At 37.2% G+C, this 20,395-nt stretch overlaps 1 protein-coding gene and 1 non-coding gene across 2 annotated transcripts; one reads left to right on the forward strand and one right to left on the reverse strand.

Moving 5' to 3' along the window:
• Positions 1–1,972: 1,972 nt before the first annotated feature.
• Positions 1,973–2,079, reverse strand: LOC125495400 (small nucleolar RNA R71). The gene has a single exon (XR_007272037.1). It is a non-coding gene; the product is annotated as a small nucleolar RNA R71 (small nucleolar RNA).
• Positions 2,080–16,002: 13,923 nt separating this feature from the next.
• LOC104883575 (pectinesterase 1) lies at positions 16,003–19,254 on the forward strand. The gene is made up of 5 exons (XM_010668116.4): positions 16,003–16,133; positions 16,643–16,991; positions 17,574–17,780; positions 17,970–18,211; positions 19,095–19,254. Exons 1-5 carry the CDS (start codon positions 16,003–16,005, stop codon positions 19,252–19,254), a joined length of 1,089 nt encoding a protein of 362 aa, XP_010666418.3.
• The last annotated feature ends 1,141 nt before the right edge of the window (positions 19,255–20,395 follow it).

Below are 20,395 nucleotides of genomic sequence, written 5' to 3' on the forward strand. Positions count from 1 at the left end.
GACGTGAAGTCGGGACGCGCGATAATGTCACACTTGGCTAAAAACCTGATGACCGCCCGACCGGGCGACATCTGCCCGGGTGGTCGGGCGAGTCTTACTTAGTCAGAAATCGAACGCTGAAGTTCCAAGAGAAATTGCTCCCGCGCCCGACCGGGCGAAATCTGCCCGGGCTGGTCGGGCGAACCTTACTTAGCATATTTTTCGAAGTTTTAAGGAGCCAAGCCAGCTGCACTTGCGGGCCCCACCGGGCGAAATCCGCCCGGGCGGTCGGGCGAGGCGAATGATAATTGTGCTGAAAGGCGCCCGGCCAGGCGCGACGAAGAAGCATCAGACCTGACGACCGCCCGACCGGGCGAAATCCGCCCGACCGGTCGGGCGGGACGATCTTTTGGCTGTTTTGAGCGCGTGTTGCCCCGGATTTGCGAGACATATAAATACTATTTTCTTAGAGTTAAAAACTATGCCTTTTTACTAGAGAATACATTTTATAACTTTTTAGAGAGCTTTTGAGTTTACTCCGTTGTTGAAGATTGATTACTACGCTTTGATTCATTCAAGTAAAGACTAAGTTTTCTTAATCTCTTCTTTCCTTTCATTATTATCATGTCTTTAATTTGTTCATTATTTATTTTGCTATTTCAATTATGTGTGAGTAGTCCATTAATCTAGGGTTAAGTAAAACCCTAGCAATGATTTAATATATGAATTCTTCCATTAATCCCAAGTTTATATGATCAATTGTTCTTGTTTGATAGGATTGTTCTTATGCTCATTATCATACTAGGGATAGGTGATTTTGATTTGACTCCGTATATCTTATTTTCAATGGGAATTGAATCTAGATGGTTTTGTTGATCCAATCAATGGTATGAATATCTTCTATGGGAATAGTTAGATGGGATTGCTAGGAATTTAATTGTGATGATATGCTTAATGCCTCTTTCTTGCATGATTCTATGGGAATAGGTTTGATTGCTTGTTTAGAGTAGCCATTGGTGCTTGGGAGAGATCTTTGGTAGTTATAGGGTGCATTACTCCTCTTGAACCGTTGATTATGTTTATTTGGGATGGAAATTATTCATGTATTGGTCATGTTAGTGGTGATGCTTAATTCTAGATGTTTTAATTAATTGATTATATCTTGTGTGTTCCTAGTAATTGTCATAGTTTAGTGTTAATCTTAGTCAACACCCTTTTCATCATTGTTTGTCACTCGTTTAGTCAAATTGAGTCAAGATATCTAGTGTTTGATACGTTTGTCCCTGTGGATTCGACCCTGACTTGCTCTGCTACATAGTTAGGAAGTTGGTTAGGTAATTACTTTTGATAGGTGCGCGACACGCCTACCAAATTTTGGCGCCGTTGCCGGGGATTAACGGTATTAGATTAGTTTATCTTTGATTTTATTTAGCTAAACTGTCTTTGTTCGATCATTGTCACTCTATTTGCTGTTTGATCTCTTTTCTTTCAGTCTTTTTGTTGCATGCGTACTTGTAGCAAGGGTTCACAAGATCTGATTACTCTTGATCGCGAGATCGAAGCTACAACAAGGAGATTAGGAGGTCGAAGAAGACAACAACAACAAGAACCAACAATGGGAGACGAAGCACCACCAAAGTCTCTACGGGAATATGCTATGCCCGATGAGACCACCACCACCATAAACAGACCGACAACTGCTGCCAATCATTTCGAGCTCAAGCCACAATTCATCCACTTTATCTCACAGGATTCCTATGCGGGAACACCCAAAGAGAGCCCTACTAATCATTTGGCTAATTTTTTAGAAAAATGCAATACTTTGAAATTAACTAATGTTTCTGACGATTTAATTCGGTATTGTGCTTTTCCTTTTTCTCTCAGGGACGAAGCAAAGGAATGGTTTAAGGAAGAAGAAGTGAGGAAGATTGCCACATGGCCAGAACTGAAGAAGGCTTTTCTTTACAAGTTCTTCCCTCCTATGAGAACTTCCAAATTCAGAAACGAGATATCTGGCTTTCAACAACATGAATTGGAGTCTCTCTATGAAGCATGGCAGAGATACAAGGCTTTGCAAAGGCAGTGTCCACACCACGGCATTCCTGAGTGGTTGCTGATTCAGACATTCTACAATGGTCTGAAGCATGAAGTTCGAAGTTCTATTGATGCCGCATCTGGCGGTACTTTCATGGCAAAAACTCCAGAAGCCGCGAAGACATTGTTGGATGATATGGCTGCCAACAATTACCTGAATGACTGGAGTATATCTCGTGGAGCCCCTAAAAAGGGAGGTAAGTATGAGGTTGATGCTATTGCTACTTTAACTAACACTGTGCAAGTTTTGGCAGCTAAAGTTGATCAGTTGAGTACCGGACCAGTAGCGCCTATTTGTAGTTCAGTTTAGCATAGTTTTCTTTGTGTGTTTGGTGTGTTTTGTGTGTTTTTCTTTTCTTTCTCTTTCTTTCTTTTTCTTTTGGTTTGTTTTGCCTTCACCATGTATGATGTGTGAAGCCGGCTGAAAAAAAAAAAAAAAAAAAAAAAAAAGAAGAGAAAATCAAAGTCAAGGTTGAATAGTTGTTTCCCTGTGCCCCATGCTATCATAATGCTGTTTTGACTTTGGATTGTTGATGGACACGAAACAATGATTGATCACCAAGGCATGGCATAATACTGACTTAGATCTATGATAAGAATCAAGATTGTGGCACTCTATATGTCCTGCAAGCATGTTTAGGCTTAACTGTGAGCTTCTGTGCCTTAACGTCATGCTTTTCTTGTGTGTATGCCCACTTCATGAGGGATGCTAGAACTTGTGTTTTCTCTCCATTGATGCATTAGTTATACAATGTCTAAACAAAAATGATTATGACTCACGTAGGAATTTGCACCAAAAGACCAAATAACCTTCCCTGCATTCATTTCCCCTAGTTAACCACTCTGAGCTGAGCCTGTTTCTTTTGACAACTACATTATGAGCTCCTCATTTTTCCAAAAATACGTCTCTTTACCATTGGTAGTGAAGTATTTAGGAATTTTTGGTTGATTAACTTGTGGATTATGAAATTGGTTGTTGGTATGAATGAAAAGATTGCAAGAAAGAGAACAAATATGATTGATTACATGTGCAAAAGAAATTCTTCTCTATCCTCATTAGCTAGTAGCTAAAGTAGAGAACTCCTAAAAACATGACAAGTAAGATTTCCAAGAGCAATTATGAAAATCAAATTGAAAAAAAAAAAAAAATTTCTAAGAGAGAGATCTCATTTGAATTATGTCATATTGGAAGTCATTACTTGGGTTATATGAAAAGATAAAGGAGGTGAGATGAAAGAAAAATGGGTCATAGTTGTGTTGCAATTTATTTGATGTGTGGGATGTTTCGTTCAAAAGTTGTAGTAATACTTCACTACCTTAAGCACCACATTCCCAAATATTTGCCACACCTACCACCTTAAGCCCCATTACAACCTTAATTGAGTCATATGATTTGTTTGCATGTATAACTACCTGATGTGGAGAGATGATACAAGCCTATGGACTAACTTGGTGAAGTGGAGCAATTGAGCGCCATATATCACCCTTCAAACACACGAGTGTGAGAGTAGGGACGGGTACTGGGGATGGAAAGAAGCAGTCATTTTAACTGCTTGGAGAGTGCTTTACAAATGAGTGGTGAGTCCCCTTGTGAGATCCTTCTCATTGATTTGCAGCGCATATTTAGTGGCCTCTCTTGATTCTTATCCCTGATTGGTATTTGTTTTGTCGAACCTTACGATTATGACTTGTGGTGTGTTTGGATTCGATCTATTGTCATTTCAAGAATTTTATGATGGGGTGAAACACTATTGATGCTTTGAACTGTTGATTTTCAGACAGGTTTTGCTTAGGGGCAAGCAAAAGTCTAGCTTGGGGGAGTTTGATATGTCTATTTTATATAGAATTTTACCCCCATTTCCCATGGATTATTGGTATTAATTGCGCTCTTCGGAGCCCTTTTTGTACTAATGTGTGTCTTGTAGTGGTTGTGTTTTCAGACTGATTATTATAGGAACAAGCATATTTTGGTGCATTTCCTAATCTTTGATATCGCTACATGAGACTGAAGTCGGGACGCGCGAAAATCTCACATTTGGCTAAAAACCTGATGACCGCCCGACCGGGCGACATCTGCCCGGTGGTCGGGCGAGTCTTACTTAGTCAGAAATCGAACGCTGAAGTTCCAAGAGAAATTGCTCCCGCGCCCGACCGGGCGAAATCCGCCCGGCGGTCGGGCGAACCTTACTTAGCATATTTTGAATTTAAGGACAAGCCAGCTGCATCTGCGGCCCACCGGGCGAAATCCGCCCGGGCGGTCGGGCGAGGCGAAGTAATTGTGCTGAAAGGCGCCCGGCCAGGCGCGACGAAGAAGCATCAAGACCTGACGACCGCCCGACCGGGCGAAATCCGCCCGACCGGTCGGGCGGGACGATCTTTTGGCTGTTTTGAGCGCGTGTTGCGCCGGATTTGCGAGACATATAAATACTATTTTCTTAGAGTTAAAAACTACGCCTTTTTACTAGAGAATACATTTTATAACTTTTTAGAGAGCTTTTGAGTTTACTCCATTGTTGAACATTGATTACTACGCTTTGATTCCTTCAAGTAAAGACTAAGTTTTCTTAATCTCTTCTTTCCTTCATTATTATATGTCTTTTAATTTGTTCATTATTTGTTTTGCTATTTCAATTATGTGTGAGTAGTCCATTAATCTAGGGTTAAGTAAAACCCTAGCAATGATTTAATATATGAATTCTTCCATTAATCCCAAGTTTATATGATCAATTGTTCTTGTTTGATTGGATTGTTCTTATGCTCATTATCATACTAGGGATAGGTGATTTTGATTTGACTCCGTATATCTTATTTTCAATGGGAATTGAATCTAGATGGTTTTGTTGATCCAATCAATGGTATGAATATCTTCTATGGGAATAGTTAGATGGGATTGCTAGGAATTTAATTGTGATGCTATGCTTAATGCCTCTTTCTTGCATGATTCTATGGGAATAGGTTTGATTGCTTGTTTAGAGTAGCCATTGGTACCGGGAGAGATCTTTGGTAAGTTATAGGGTGCATTACTCCTCTTGAACGTTGATTATGTTTATTTGGGATGGAAATTATTCATGTATTGGTCATGCTAGTGGTGATGCTTAATTCTAGATGTTTTAATTAATTGATTATATCTTGTGTGTTCTAGTAATTGTCATAGTTTAGTGTTAATCTTAGTCAACACCCTTTTCATCATTGTTTGTCACTCGTTTAGTTAAATTGAGTCAAGATATCTAGTGTTTGATACGTTTGTCCCTGTGGATTCGACCCTGACTTGCTCTGCTACATAGTTAGGAAGTTGGTTAGGTAATTACTTTTGATAGGTGCGCGACACGCCTACCACAAAGCATCATCTCGTATTAGATATCATAAGATCATTCTTGTTCCTTATAGTGAAAAGTATGCTTGTTAAACTCACTTTACTTTTATTATTCGATAATTAAATTGACCTATTAATTGCTCTACGATTAATAATAACTATATTTTCTTGTTGTAGGGCTCATTGGACACTGTTTGCGATATGTTTGTCCCATAACGAAGTCTACCACTTTGATTCTTTGCGTCGACAACCACCACGGTCCTTACTAATCAAATCATTGTTAAATAGGTAGCTAATCGAAACTCAATATATGCACACTTATTAATATTACAAATTATTCATCATCTTTATACATATAAATAGTTAGTACATCTAATCTTATAATAATATATTTATGTAGTGTGATGAAGCATGTTAGTGCAACAGGACTTCGAGCATCAAAAGCTCCTATTTGGAAATCAGGCGATGTAACATGACTAATTTATTTGTCCTTATATAGAAACACTTTTAGCCACATACTACACATCTAACATGAATGTCATTAGATGCATCCTTTGGTGAATATTTAGTGTCCGCAACAAGATGATGGACTTGCATGTGGATATTACGTGCTGAGGTACATGCTCGATATCGTCAACCGTTGCACTAACATCGATGATCTTCAAAAGGTATGTAACTTATTAGTATATGTTAGTTTAGGCCTATTTTTGCCTTTTACGCTTCCAAATCGTATTTATCGATTCATTTAACTCCAAATTCATTTTTAAAACATGATAATATGAGGCATAATGTAACTATTGTGTAGATTTTTAGGCTCGCAATTGTCGTAGGTTGAATATTGGGAACAAAAAGGTCATTTTAGGCCTAGTTTGCCTTTTCGCTTCCAAATCATACTTATCGCATCATTTAACCCCAATTTCATTTTGAACATTATTATATGAGGTATAATGTAACTATTGTGTAGATTCTTCGGCTTGCATTTGTTGTTGGTTGTATATTGGGAACATAAATGTGATTTTAGGCCTATTTTTGCCTTTTCGCGTCCAATTCCTATTTCTCGAGTAATTTAACTCCATTTTCTTTTTTAATATGATAATACGAGATATAATATAACTAGTGTGTACAGTTTTAGACTTGCATTTGTTTTTGATTGAATTTCGGGAAGGTATATGTCATTTTTAGAACTACTAACTACGGTAAATGATTGAATTCTTATATTATGTGTTTACTCCTTGGTTATTTTGCAAGGTTTATATGAATAATACACCAAGTTTGAGGGCCTTCACCACAGAAGAAATACATGAAGTTCGGGATAAGTTGGCGTCTCACATTACCGATGATTGCTTATGATACATTTTGGTGGAATATCATGATATAATTAGCTACATCTACTAGTTTATATCAATTCTATGTACACTTTTTACATTATTAAATATATATTTAAAGTTAATTATTACGTTCAAAAATTTGTCATATATTATTGCAATTTGATCGGAATTTTTTTTGTCGAAGGGAGGTTTTGGGTGGGGGGCCTGCTGGGCTGGTTGGGTGCTGGAGTGGCTGGCACCAATAAGTGGAGGGACTGGCAGAGGGTGGGCTGGGATCGGGGTGCAAGGGAGTGAAGGGAGTGGGCTGGAGTGGGAGGCAGGGCAGGGGGTGGGCAGGGGTGGGCAGGGGTGGGGGGAGTGCAGGGGGTGAAGGGCAAGTGGGCTAGGGGGAGTGCAGGAGGCAGGGTAGGGGTGAACTGGGTGTGGGGGTGCGCTGGGCTGGCAGGTCTGGCAGGGGGGAGTGCAGGGGTTGGCTGGGGTGGGTTGGGTGTGGGCAGGGCTGGCAGGGGGAGTGTAGGGCTAGGTGTGGGTGGTGGGCTGGGGTGGGCCTGGGTGTGGGGGATGCTGGCTGAGGTGGGCAGGGCTAGGGGCAGGGCAGGGGTGGGGTGGGTGTGGGGGTTGGGTAGGGCTGTGGGTGGTGGGCAGGGCTGCAGGGTGTGGGGGGTGGGCAGGCTGCAGGGTGGGCAGGGGGTGGGCATGGCTGTGTGGGGGGCTGCTGGCTGGGGTGGCAGGGCTGTGTAGGGAGCTGCTGGCCGGGGTGGGCAGGGGGTTGTTGGCAGGGGGAGTGCAGGGTGGGGGGCATGTAGATTTATTTATTTTTTTAAAAAAAAAGGAATACGAAGGGCTGCGATTTTAATCCGAAAACGCACCCCTTCTTATCTCAAAGGGCTGCATTTTAGGCTTCAAACTGCAGCCCTTCACTTGAAGAAGGGTTGCGGTTTAAGCCTAAAACGCAGCGCTTCTAGCTACGGAGGGTTGCATTTAGGAATATATACGCATCCCTTCGTTTTGAAGGGTTGCGGTTAAAAACCACAGCTCTTCCCTTCTATTGAAGGCTGCTATGGAATGGGCTGCTGACCAAAAATGCAGCCCTTAGGGCTGTTTTAACCGCAGCCCTTCCTTATTTTTCCACTAGTGACTCCAATAACTCACACACAATTTAGGCATTCTTACCCACAAAGGTATAACCCTTATCATTTTAGTTTGGAAATTAAATTCTGGAGTCCACACTTTAATAATCATTGGTATATTATTAAGCATATGGGGGCCAGAATATAAAATCTCATTTCTACAATCAACATTTTGAAATTTCACAATAAAATACCCATTTTCATGAAGAAACACCTGAGGTTTTGCAATGTTACTCCACTCTTTTTCAATATGACGAATAATTATACCAATAGAAGGGGTATGGCCAACAACACAAACTATAATGGAAGAAGCCCATAGCTCAACTAGATGATTTACTTCATCTCTGTCAAGCTTAGCAATCAACTTACCTTCTTTCAGTGTAGGAGCCACAAATTTCAGGGAAGTCTCCTTTGCAGTCAGGGGTTTATCCGCAGCAACTTTCGCCCATGGAATGTGAGATGGTTGCATCTCTAACCTTCTAGAAGCTCCTGATTGACCTCGAGAGTTCACCTTATCACCATTTCGATCTAACTCAACCACACATGAAGAGTCAACCCTCTGCTCATGTGCAGTGTTCGAACTTCTCCTTGTTTTCATATACTTCCATGAATCTCTCTTCTCTAAATCACCCTTACCAATTTCTTTAGCTTCATTAACACTCACTACCGGAGTCGTCTCAAATCGATTGGCTAGAAAAGCAGCCTTCATTGCGTCTACAATCGAAGTTGTATCGAGATGACCTTCATAAATCATTGGCACTGTTACATTGGATTGTGAAGATTTGCCTACATGTGAAGCTCCCTTAGCTCCTTTGTCTTAAGTCTCATTCTGCTGTGGTGACGATGATTTTCTTCGCGACCCAGTGCCGGAAATAGCTAGCGTACTACCTAAGGTATCACTCAACACTCATAGAGAGAAAATGGATCTTTTTCCAAAGGGTTGCAGTTTTTTGCTAAAGCCCCGCAACCCTTGTCATCCAAAATAATAATGTTTTTTTTTTTTTGTTTTTGCATTTTATAGTTCTAAATGTATCTAAAAATAGTTACTGAGTATATATTGTTTTATTTGAGCATCAACACCAACACATCTTCTAGAAAAAAGTAAACAACATCAAATTAAAAATAAACAACATCAACAGTTACAAGTATAAATAAAAAAATGAAAAGGTTGTAGCAGTTCCCAAACGTTTTTATGGTTTATTGCATGCAGTAATTAAGTTTACTTCATGCTATTTTTGAGCGATTTTCAAGGTCTGTTACTCCATTCATTTCTAAACGTACACTAAGATACCACAGAAAAGAAATTATAAATTTTGAATAAACAACATCAAATTAATTCCACAAATTAAAATGAAAAAATAAAAGAAATGAAACAAAAGTTAAAAAGCCCAGATATGAAGATTAATTACAAAAACAATAAATTTAAATGAAAAAAAATTTAAAAATATGAAATAGAAGTGCATATCTTGAAGTAAAGATATCTAAGAATTTTTAGAGTTGAAATCCGTCATAACTTCATCGAAATTCTAAATTTAGCAGCGAAAATAGCGCGTTCGAATCTTCGGCGTTGATCTTCGGCGTCGAAGTTGTGGTTCGTTGGAAAGTACAGAGGAGAGAGAAAAGTTGTCGCTAATCTTCGTTGTTGTCGAAGATGATGTGCGAAATTTCAGACCAGTGAGAGAGAAAGAAAGGATGAGTGACATGATGCTTGAAGTTGTGGTGCTCCCCTTTTTGTGCGACAGCGTTGAGAGAGAGAGGGATGGGGAGGATAGGATGAGTGAGAGGGGAAATTTCAGACGAGTGAAAGAATGAGAGAGGAAAGGGAACCCAAATTTCCCTCTAAGCTACCCCCGCATTCTCTCCGCGCTACTTTCAAATTAAAAGCCCCACCCACTAATTATTAAGGGCTTCGGTTTTGGGCTATACGCAGCTCTTCCCTTAAAGGGCTGCAGTTTTTGAGCTAACCGCAGACCTTAACTTAAAGGGTTGCGGTTAGTACAAAAACTGCAGCACTTCATATAACGAAGGGCTATAGTTTTTGGGCCAACCGCAGCCCTTCACTATTAAGGGCCGTGTTTTTCAAAAAATGCAACCCGTGCACCGATGTCGTTGCCTTTTTTTCCACTGCTAGAAGTGTTTCCCTGTCGCTTGGTTTGGATAGTAGAGGTGGATAGCCTAATCATTTCTTGAGCTCTTGTAAAGCACCTTCATGCTCTTGCGACCAACCAAAGCGTTAGTTTTTACGCATCCCGTCATAGAACAGGTGACACTTTTCGGACGATCTAGATATGAAACGATTAAGTGCAGCGACACATCCAGTTAGTTTCTGCACCTTTTTGACGTTCCTAGGGGATTGGATGTTAATCAACGCCTTGATATGGTCGGGACTTGCCTTAATTCCACTTTACGTTATGACATAACCTAATAATTTACGTGCAGCAACTCCAAATGTACACTTAGTAGGGTTAAGTTTCATACCATATTCCTGACAACATGGAACGGTTCGGAGACATGTTGGACATCGGCGTTAGTTTTCTTGGATTTCACCAACATGTCATCAATGTATAATTCTATGGTATCTCTAAGTTGGTCTTTGAACATATGGTTGACTAATCGCTGATATCTTGCACTTGTATTTTTCAATCCAAAGGGCATAACCTTATAACAATAAATACCTTTTTCAGTAATGAACGCTGTATTTTCTTGATTATCAATATGCATAAGGAGCTGATTGTAGCCGGAATATGCGTCCATTAACGTCAAGAACTCGTTACCTGCCGTCGCGTCAACCATAACGGATCCTTGGGACATGCTTTGTTAAGGTCCGTAAAGTCTATATAGACTCTCCACTTGCCATTTTACTTGATGACAAAAACAACATTAGCTAACCAGTCATGGTATTTAACTTCGTGTACCTTACCTGTGTCAATCAATTTTCGCACTTCCTCGTTTATGATTTGGCTGCGTTCGGGAGCGAACTTACGTTGCTTCTGCTTGACTGGTTTGTGCCCCTAATAAAATTTGACTTATGGGTGATTACGTCTGGACTTATACCTGCCATATCCTCATGGGACCATGCAAAACAATCCTGATTGGCATTCAAGAAATCAATTACCTTGTTTTGGAGTTCAAGCGACAAGGTCGCTCCAATGCGAACAGCTCGATCAGGAAAAGCTGGATCAGGTGCCCCTTCATCTATTTGTTGCTCATTGGGCTCGTTAGGCGCTAACCCGCATGTTAATTGATAGATTGACGCCTTGGGAGGCTTCAGCGACGAATTATAGCATTCTCTAGCTGCCTTTTGCTCGCCTTTGATTTCTTGGACGCCCCACTTTGTAGGAAATTTGAGCGTATGCTGATACGTTAATGGGACTACTTTCATCTTATGGATCCATGTTGTGCCGAGGATGACGTTATACGCAGATGGACAATCCATGACGTTGAATATTTTCTACAAGTTGACACCTTTGGCGAAGGTTCGCAAGGTGATCTCTCCGACGGTTTGTTTCGCTTCTCCATTGAAGCCGACTAGGATTGTTGATTTCTTTATTATGTCCCTGCCATCAAGACCCCTACCTTTCTAGAGCGTTTTTAAACAGGATGTTGGTTGAGTTTCCACCATCAACCAGCATGTGTCGCAGTAAACAGTTGCTGACGGTCAAATATATGACCAAGCCATCGTGATGCTCCTCGTTGCACATGTCATCGTCGTCAAAGGTAATGGACATCGCCTCGAATTTTATTTCGTCTTTTGACCTGCAAGACTTAGGAACTTTGGAAGAGGGGGATCCTTCTCTAGCTAGCCGCTTGGCTGTTGATTATGTCAGTTTGCAAACGTAAGATCCAAAAAAAACATTAATTACCTTGACATGAGCAGGGGACGCGGGTGGATTTGGCTTGGGAGGATTCTTATAGAAAGACACTTTCCCTTTGTCACTGAGAAAATCCTGCAGATGCCCCTTGTTCAACATGAACGCGACTTATGTCCTGAGTGTGATACAATCTTCGATTTTATGGCCATGATCATGATGGAATTAACACTATTTGAGTGTCTGCATGGTCACTGTTCCTCGGTAATGGAAGGACACACCTATCTTGGTTATAGCATTGACAACATCTCTAACGTCGACGGAGGAACCGTACGACTCAATGTCGGGGTAAGTGCGTGGATAGACTTCAACTTCGTTACCTACATATTCTGACACGTCATTAACTTTATGTACCTGATTAGGCCTGCTATATGGATGACGCCTCCAATTATGATATGGGACGCGTCGATATTGTGTTGAGGATCGCATCATCTTCCTCCAATCGCATTTGTGCCAAAGCTCATAACTTGACTTCTTTGAATGTCGCACAAGTGCACTTGGTGAGACGATTATACAACTTAGATTTGAGGATGAGTCTGTTGCTGCAACACTCAATAGAAGTTTTAGTATATAGATCTTTAATTCCAATCATCTTTTTACTAAAACGATTATAATAATCACGAATTAGTTCTCATGGCTTCTGAACAATGCTATAAAGGTCCCTAGTCTGCTTCTCGATCCTACGACTGCCATCAAATTTTCTATACAACTTGTTCACCAACGTTGAAAAGTTGCCAATGTTTCTTGGTTTGAGATACCCGAGCCATTTGAGGGAAAGCCCAATCAACATCGCTTTAAACGACATGCACATGCATGCTTCGACCAGGTTCCATGGAATGTACGATTGCCACATCCACTGCTTGTATTGGACGACATGCGCCGTTGGGTCGGTAGATTTGGCATAAGTCGCGGTCAGGATGGGATGGTTGAGCTTATTTGGCAGTGTCGCCTTAGCGATCTCTTCCACAATGGGGACGCTGTATAGCCATCGCGATGCTCGATGTTGCTATGAGTTAAAGTTCCAAGAAGTTGAGAGAGAAGCCACATTATCTTGCGGTTCTGCTTCTCGATCATAGCCATTATTTTAGCCATGACATTGATTTCTTTGGATAGATCACCATCAAGGGATTCATCGTTTTTCATTTCTCCATCATCCTCGAACCGATCTTCGGTTTCAGAACATTCCTCTTCATCGCTGAAACGATGCATTATTGAAACTTCTCCAATGTTCTTGGGATTGTGATGCTTGGACGCCTTGGTCGAGGCCAATTCTTCTTGTAGCTTTTGAACATGTTCTTTTGACGAAGTGAATTCAGTGGAAAGATAGTCGTTATCCTTCTTTATCTACTCCATTTCAACTTAGGCAGCTTACATCTTAGAGGGATCCATTGGGATGAATGATGGTGAGATTCGGTCGTTAGCGAGAGTTAATGAGACATCTGGCTGAGGGCCCTACGGTGGGCGCTAAATTGTTTATGCAGATTATTTCCTAAGCGACACATATCAATGCTGGGACGACAACAACCAGATCAGAGCGATAAATTGGACGCAAATTCAAAGGGGCGTCAAACGGAGATGACACAAGGAAATGTTGACGTAGAAAAACTCCAATGAAGATGGGTTAAAAAATCGCGGGTGGATATGATTTCACCAATCCACTATATGCAACTGACATTCAGGGTGAACGACCGTCAATACACCCTAGGATGATTATGCTAAGTATAATAATTTGATAAAACAATGGAATGTAGAGAATAGCTTAAAATGTAATGTGTTTGTGAATGTTTGTAGAACTATGATTGCTCCTGCTTGTACGAGTGATATGCATGCTTCTAACCCTATCTCCTTTAGCTTTGAAACCTTTATATAGCGTTCTCTGGCTCCAACGTGCACCCAAGAATCTCGAAAGTAGCTCCGCATAATCTCTACTGATCTTCCTGATTAAACACTAGTATATTTGAATGCCACTCAGATATTAGTCAGATCGGTAACTTAACCATAAGATAGAAACCACGCTCCCATGATTATCGGAAGGTCGTTGGATCCCTGACTCAATCTTAGCGTCACTTCCATGCCCGGTGTGTCAACGTTACTTATTTGCAACGTCAATGACAACCTCAAAGTTCAGCCATAAGAAGTTAGTATCATGAAATAAGTAGTATCATAAGATGTAGGGTCAATATATTGAGAATAAACCTGATAATTAGTAATTATATTAAAGAATGTAAAAAAATTATGCTATGTCAATTTGTAAACCAGTTTTGTTCAGAAAGAGGAACGAACCAGATATCAGTTAAGTACAAGTTAACGATGGTTAAATATGGGTAAGTATTGTGTCAAGTATGGGCTCAGATGAGAGCAGAGGCGGAGTATAAGAGGGGCGGGCAGGGGCCTGGCCCCTCTTAGTTTGATAAAATAAAAATAGTTAAACTGCAGAACAATACATAAGAGTTTGGTTTGGCACAGTGGCGCGCGAAGTGAGAATAGGAGTATTACTTGTAGTAGGTGTTTTCATGTTCGATGCTTCCCCATGCATGCTTTATGCCTTTAATTTTTTTCCCTTTTTCTTTCTCTTTTTATATTTCTTTTTCTTTTCTCCTTTATCTTCGGCTTATTATTTTTCTAATTTTTGAGAAATCTTTTCTATTTGTTGTAAGTATTTCTTTTTTTTTTTTTTCCTATATCTTTGGCTTATAATTTTCCTAATTTTGCAAAATCTTTTATTCATTGTTAGTATCTTCTTGTTTTTTTTAAGTTGCTAAAGTAATCAGAACTTTTTTTTCAAATTATTCCTAATAATCATAAACTATAGATGTACCTTTTCTTTTTGTTGTGCCTTAATAAAATAATTTGATAATCGATTTAGTTACTAATAATACAAAAGAACTATTCCTTCAATTTCTAAGAAATCTACCCACTTAATTGTAAACTACTCTTTCAATACCTTGAAAATTTGGTATCGGTCAAATAAATAAATGGATAAAGCTACTTAAAAATGAAAGGGTAAGGATTTAGAACAATTACATTAGCTACAAGTTTTTTTTTGTAACCGATGGTAATAACATATTTAAACTTTGATGATGTGCTTTTGTTAGTGTTTTTATTCATCATTTAAATTTTACAATTAAGCTTTTAATTTGCCTACTCGGCCCCTGTAAAACTGTTGGTCAAGATCCATCACTGGATGAGAGCCAATATAAAGTTAAGTAGGCCGGGATTGTTAACTTGAGAGATCCATGTTAATATTATGAGTTAACTATAGAGTTAAGTGGGATATGTCCTGAAAGAGGTGCAAGGATAACTGAGAAGATCGGCAACGACCTCCCATAGGAAAAGATTGATGCATAACTACAATTAGCAGCCATATAATATTACAAACAGAAAACTTAGTTTTCACCACTTTCATTTACACAATAGAGCTTGAACATAATACTAAATTAATGCTTAAATTCCGACGAGGCCGGCCTCAGTAATTGCAGGACTAAGGTAGGGCAGCTACAACGGGGCAGTGAATCATAAAGTTTTTGCAAGAAAGACGTATTTTGTAGCTACTTATAAGATGTATTTTGCAAAAACTATGGACTAACTATAATAACCTATGTAAATACTTGCATGTCTGGCCGTTTACCCTGCCTTAATAAGACACAAATATGGAGAATTCGGTCTAGTAGCAGACTAGCAATTCTCTAAGTTCTCAGCTACTAACCGCTGTGTATTATTTGTGATTTCCAAGCTGCTGACTTGTGGAGACAGTTGCAAGGCTATGCCCTCTTGATAAGAATTATTATAATTGTTCACATGTTAATTAATATTTTTTATATCAATATGGATTCAGGAAATGTCTCATATGTACCTATATTTTCCCACATGTTTCGTACAATATTTCAGATATTCTAAGCTTATTAATGACATTTACATGATCATCATATAATGTAGTTTGCACTAATTTGTTTAGTATAAATTGTCCAAGGGTCGACCTAGTTTTAACCTATTTAACGGAAAATTTCTTAAGTGTGGAGGTTATTTTAAATAGTGTTTCTCCAATACATTTCACAATCTGAAATTGAATCTCAAAAATGGCCTACATATCAGATGTGTCAATGATTATTTTTAGTACTAATTAGCCTAATTTCATCATTCATTATAAACCATTATTATTTTAGAAAAGCCTTTTTTCCCCTCAAGTTATTAAGATTATTTCTTTTTCTTCACCCTATAAATGAAACACATGTTTTTCAATTTTCATAGTGAGCATAACAACAAAGTTTGAGAAAAAGAAAAAGATAAAAATGGCAAGAAAGTTCAATATTATTTTGGCAAGTTTGTTTCTTGTCATTTTTACAATTGACGCACAAACACTAATTCCAGAAAATGCAGCCGAAGTTGAGACTTGGTTTAGTAATGTTGTCAAACCAATCAGGTATGATACATTATTCCTAAAGGATGTGTGGTTTTTTTTGTCTTTCTTGCTACACTAAGCTCGTTATAGGTTATTCAATTTATAAAATATAATAAGCTTTGTACGTTATCATCCATATCTTTTATGACAATTGTACTACATTATCTATGTATTTAAAATTTTATCCCAAGACACTATAAATGATAGAAATTATTTTTACTATTTATCGAAATCATTTACTCTACTATTATGAAAGTCCAAGACAATAAAATATTGAATTGGTTAAAGAATGATTCGATTATAGATATATGCTTATCAATCTTTGGTTAATGTGAAAGAATTTTTTTAACAAAAGCTTCTGAAAGATGAGTAATTTTTCAATTTTTTTGCTAGCCTTTCCAGAAATTTTAAATTTATGTGGTCATTAATTTAGTAGTAATATATTTCATATCTATTTTTGCCTAATGATGATACGGTATTAACCATGATCAATCAAATTGTCACACTATTCTATTTTGGGCCTTATGCAGCCAAGCAAAAGGAGCATTAGAACCCAGTGTAATAGATGCCGAAAACGGTGGGGTAGAAACCATCGATGTAAGACAAGATGGTAGCGGAAAATTTAAAACAATATCTGATGCCGTGAAACATGTTAAAGTAGGAAACAAGAAACGTGTTATTATTACGATCGGTCCAGGAGAATACAGGGAAAAGGTTAAAATTGAAAGACTTCAATCATATATCACTTTCTATGGTACGGATCCTAAAAATCGTCCCACTATAACATTTGGTGGTACGGCTGCTCAATATGGTACTGTTGATAGTGCAACATTGATTGTGGAGTCTGATTACTTTGTTGCTGCAAATTTAATAATCTCGGTATGTAATACTTCTTTCTCTTTACTAACTACTACAAATTTTCGATGGTACATGATAAACGTTCTCAACTTTCAATTTTTAATAAAATTCGAATAAGAACTTAAGAAGTGATATTGACAAGTAATCAAAAAGTAAAAGGTAAATAATTATAGTCGGAAAATCGTGATTAATTTAATCGATTTTCAATAGTTGTATAGAACAGTTCTAAAGATATAGTTAAACATGGATGTTTTCTTTGTGAACGATGAAATTAGCATTCGCGACTTTCAATAAATGTTGACTTCTAACTATCATAAAAATACAAACAATAGATTTCTATCTAGTAGAAAATGTATTTCATCATAATGATAAAAGTATATTACATATTCAAATTTCAATAAGAGATGGAAGTCTATCTATAATTGGTTAATGATTTAAATTCATAATGTAATCATTCAATTGTAGGTTGATAAGTGAGGAATAAAATGTTGAAGTATATAATTGTCATGACAATAATTTCTAAAAATACCATGTTTCATAACCGAATTTAATTATTTTTCTTATTTTTGGGTTCTATTCATAATTTATCTTTTATTTATGTAGAATTCTGCTCCAAGGCCCAATGGTAAAACAAAAGGCGGACAAGCTGCTGCAATAAGAATATCTGGTGATAGATCTGCATTTTATAATTGCAAATTTACAGGATTTCAAGACACTGTTTGTGACGATAAGGGAAACCATTTCTTCAAAGATTGTTACATTGAAGGAACAGTTGATTTTATATTTGGTGAAGCTAGATCTATATATTTGGTAATATTCAACGTTTCTTTTTGCTACATAAATAACCTTATGATCATAAAGTTATTTAATTTCATCTACATCACAAGGCTTAGAATCTCATTGACCCACACAACAACAAAAAAACATATTAAATCGTTGATAGAAAATTTAGTCTAGTTGAGGGACATTCATCTTACTATAATTATGTTACATGCACAGAATACTGAACTCCATGTTATACCGGGTGATCTGGAGGCTATGATCACTGCCCATGCAAGGGGAAATCAAGATGGAGTAGGTGGATACTCGTTTGTCCATTGTAAGGTGACAGGGACAGGTGGTATTGCAGTTTTAGGAAGAGCATGGTTTCCAGCAGCTCGAGTTGTGTACTCATTTTGTGACATCAGTAACGTCATCAGACCAGAGGGTTGGTCTGACAACAAAAAAGCAGCATACCAAACGTATAAACTCTCATTCTCTTGATTCATATATATATTGAAACTTTTTTTTTCTTATTAATAATTTTATTATGCTTGGTTTAATGATTATGTGAAATAAACTTGTGAAGACCATATTTGAGTACCAATAATTTGTTTCACAATTTTAAAAGATAGATAGGTGGAAACTAAAATCTTAACATAATACATAATATCCTTATAGTATAAATTTTCTTACAGAAATTAATAACATATATGTAATTCCCCCGTACTTTTACAATTTTAATAGTTGAGTTTTTAGGCTTGTCGATGCACAACTTTAATAATTATTATCTTCAATTACCTTTTACAAAAAATTATGAAACGTTTATACATTGAAAGTATATATCTTGAAAAATCCAACAAGACTGCATATATATTTTGCATTAATAAAAACCACAATTGATTATGATATGGTTATATGTGATACTATAAATCCATTAATTGGAATTTATAATGAATGCAAAAATACACTAAATAATTCAAGCTACACACTTTTAGGCATTGGTTTGGAATAATATAATGGGATAATAGGACTATGAATATCAAAGAAAATTTGTTTGGTCCTAAGAGAATCAAGCTAAATTGTTTTACTTATAATTTCTAAAAATAAAATAATTAAAGACATCATTTTAAAATATGATAGATATTGATAAAAGAGAACAAAATATACAAGCATTTAAACATTATTCGTGAATATCATGTATTTATAATTTGGAAATGACATAGTTTGACTTTCAAAATTAATCGGTACAATATAAGTATTGGTGAAATTAGTGTTTAATAACAATTCTATGACCATGATGTTTAAGATGACCAATTTTGTCACTATTAAGATATTTAAATCATCTCGATTGACTTTATGTAGGACGGTATACTTTGGAGAGTACAAAAACAAAGGTACAGGTGCAGACATAAAGAAAAGGGTGCCATATTTCAAGAATTTGACAGACATTGAGGCTAAATTATTTATTAGTATGGAATACATTGATGCAGCCAAATGGCTACTTCCACCTCCAAAAGTGTAAAATATGTTATGCTTGAGACAACAAAGGAAAGAGGTTTACAGATGATTCTTAAGAAATCAATATAGCTTATTAAGTATCCAATTATAGTCTCTACGAAATAGGTAATAAGTTTGATACAGATCAGCTTATTAGATAGTAAATTGCTTGAAGAAATTTTTGTTTCCTTATATAGTTTTTTGGCTTTTCAATAATATCCAAAGAGGGATCTGAATAATTATTGTAACTAGCTTTAGACACCTGCAAAATACATGTGATGGTTTTCTTTTAGTTTAATCAATATAATTATATTCCGATTTTATTGAATGTGTCAATATTAGTTGTTATCAATATGAAAAGTACTTAATAGATCATAAGATAATATATTATGATTTTATGATATTTTCCCAAGAATATGGTGGAAAACAATCAATATAATTTATGGTTAGTATTTACAAAGTAATGTAATCAAAAAAAATATGGAAGATGGAATATATTATCTATTTGGGTAAAATAGATAAAAGTTTGACTCATCTAATTAATTAGACAATGTATTTTTATCTATATTATACACCCAAATCATCAGTGAGTGGTTCTAACCCATGAAAGAGTAGATAAGAAATTCCACTCAAAGTAACGAGTAACAAAATTTTGTCCCTTAATCCTCATTATAACACAATATGTTGTCCAAACATGTCTTATATAACATGTTTCTCCATAGATCAAGCCACCATCTACTTGTGAACAACGTCCAAAGCAGGATGATTAATTACCCTTGCTCACCGGTCAAGCACGAGAAATGTTTGTCATACTCTTGTTTTAGGGATTGTCTATCATAAGATAACTCATTCACTATACACTTATTTTTCCCTTCATCAATCATACAATTGTATTACATACGTACTAAAGTAAAAAAAAATAATGAGCATAAAAAATAAAATTATGGTACCCGATATTTTATTGTCTTTATTAACAGTCTAAATGTCACATAATTCTTTTATTACACTATGACTATTATAGAAAATTCGAAGTCGTCACCCTATTCATATATTAATACAGACATTTTTATTTGATAAATCGTTTTAAAATTAATTTAAAGACATATCATTTAAAAATATAATTACTTCATATATGTAAGGCTTTTGTGTAGAAATTTGTCTTTCTT

This window comes from Beta vulgaris, chromosome 2 (assembly GCF_026745355.1).
Source record: "Beta vulgaris subsp. vulgaris cultivar EL10 chromosome 2, EL10.2, whole genome shotgun sequence".
NCBI lineage: Eukaryota > Viridiplantae > Streptophyta > Magnoliopsida > Caryophyllales > Amaranthaceae > Beta > Beta vulgaris.

Coding starts and splice junctions, on each gene's coding strand:
- LOC104883575 (XM_010668116.4), top strand. CDS start 16,003: ATGGCAAGAAAGTTCAATATTATTTTGGCAAGTTTGTTTCTTGTCATT. Junction 16,134..16,642: donor AATGTTGTCAAACCAATCAG/GTATGATACATT, acceptor GGCCTTATGCAG/CCAAGCAAAAGGAGCATTAG. Junction 16,992..17,573: donor CTGCAAATTTAATAATCTCG/GTATGTAATACT, acceptor TTATTTATGTAG/AATTCTGCTCCAAGGCCCAA.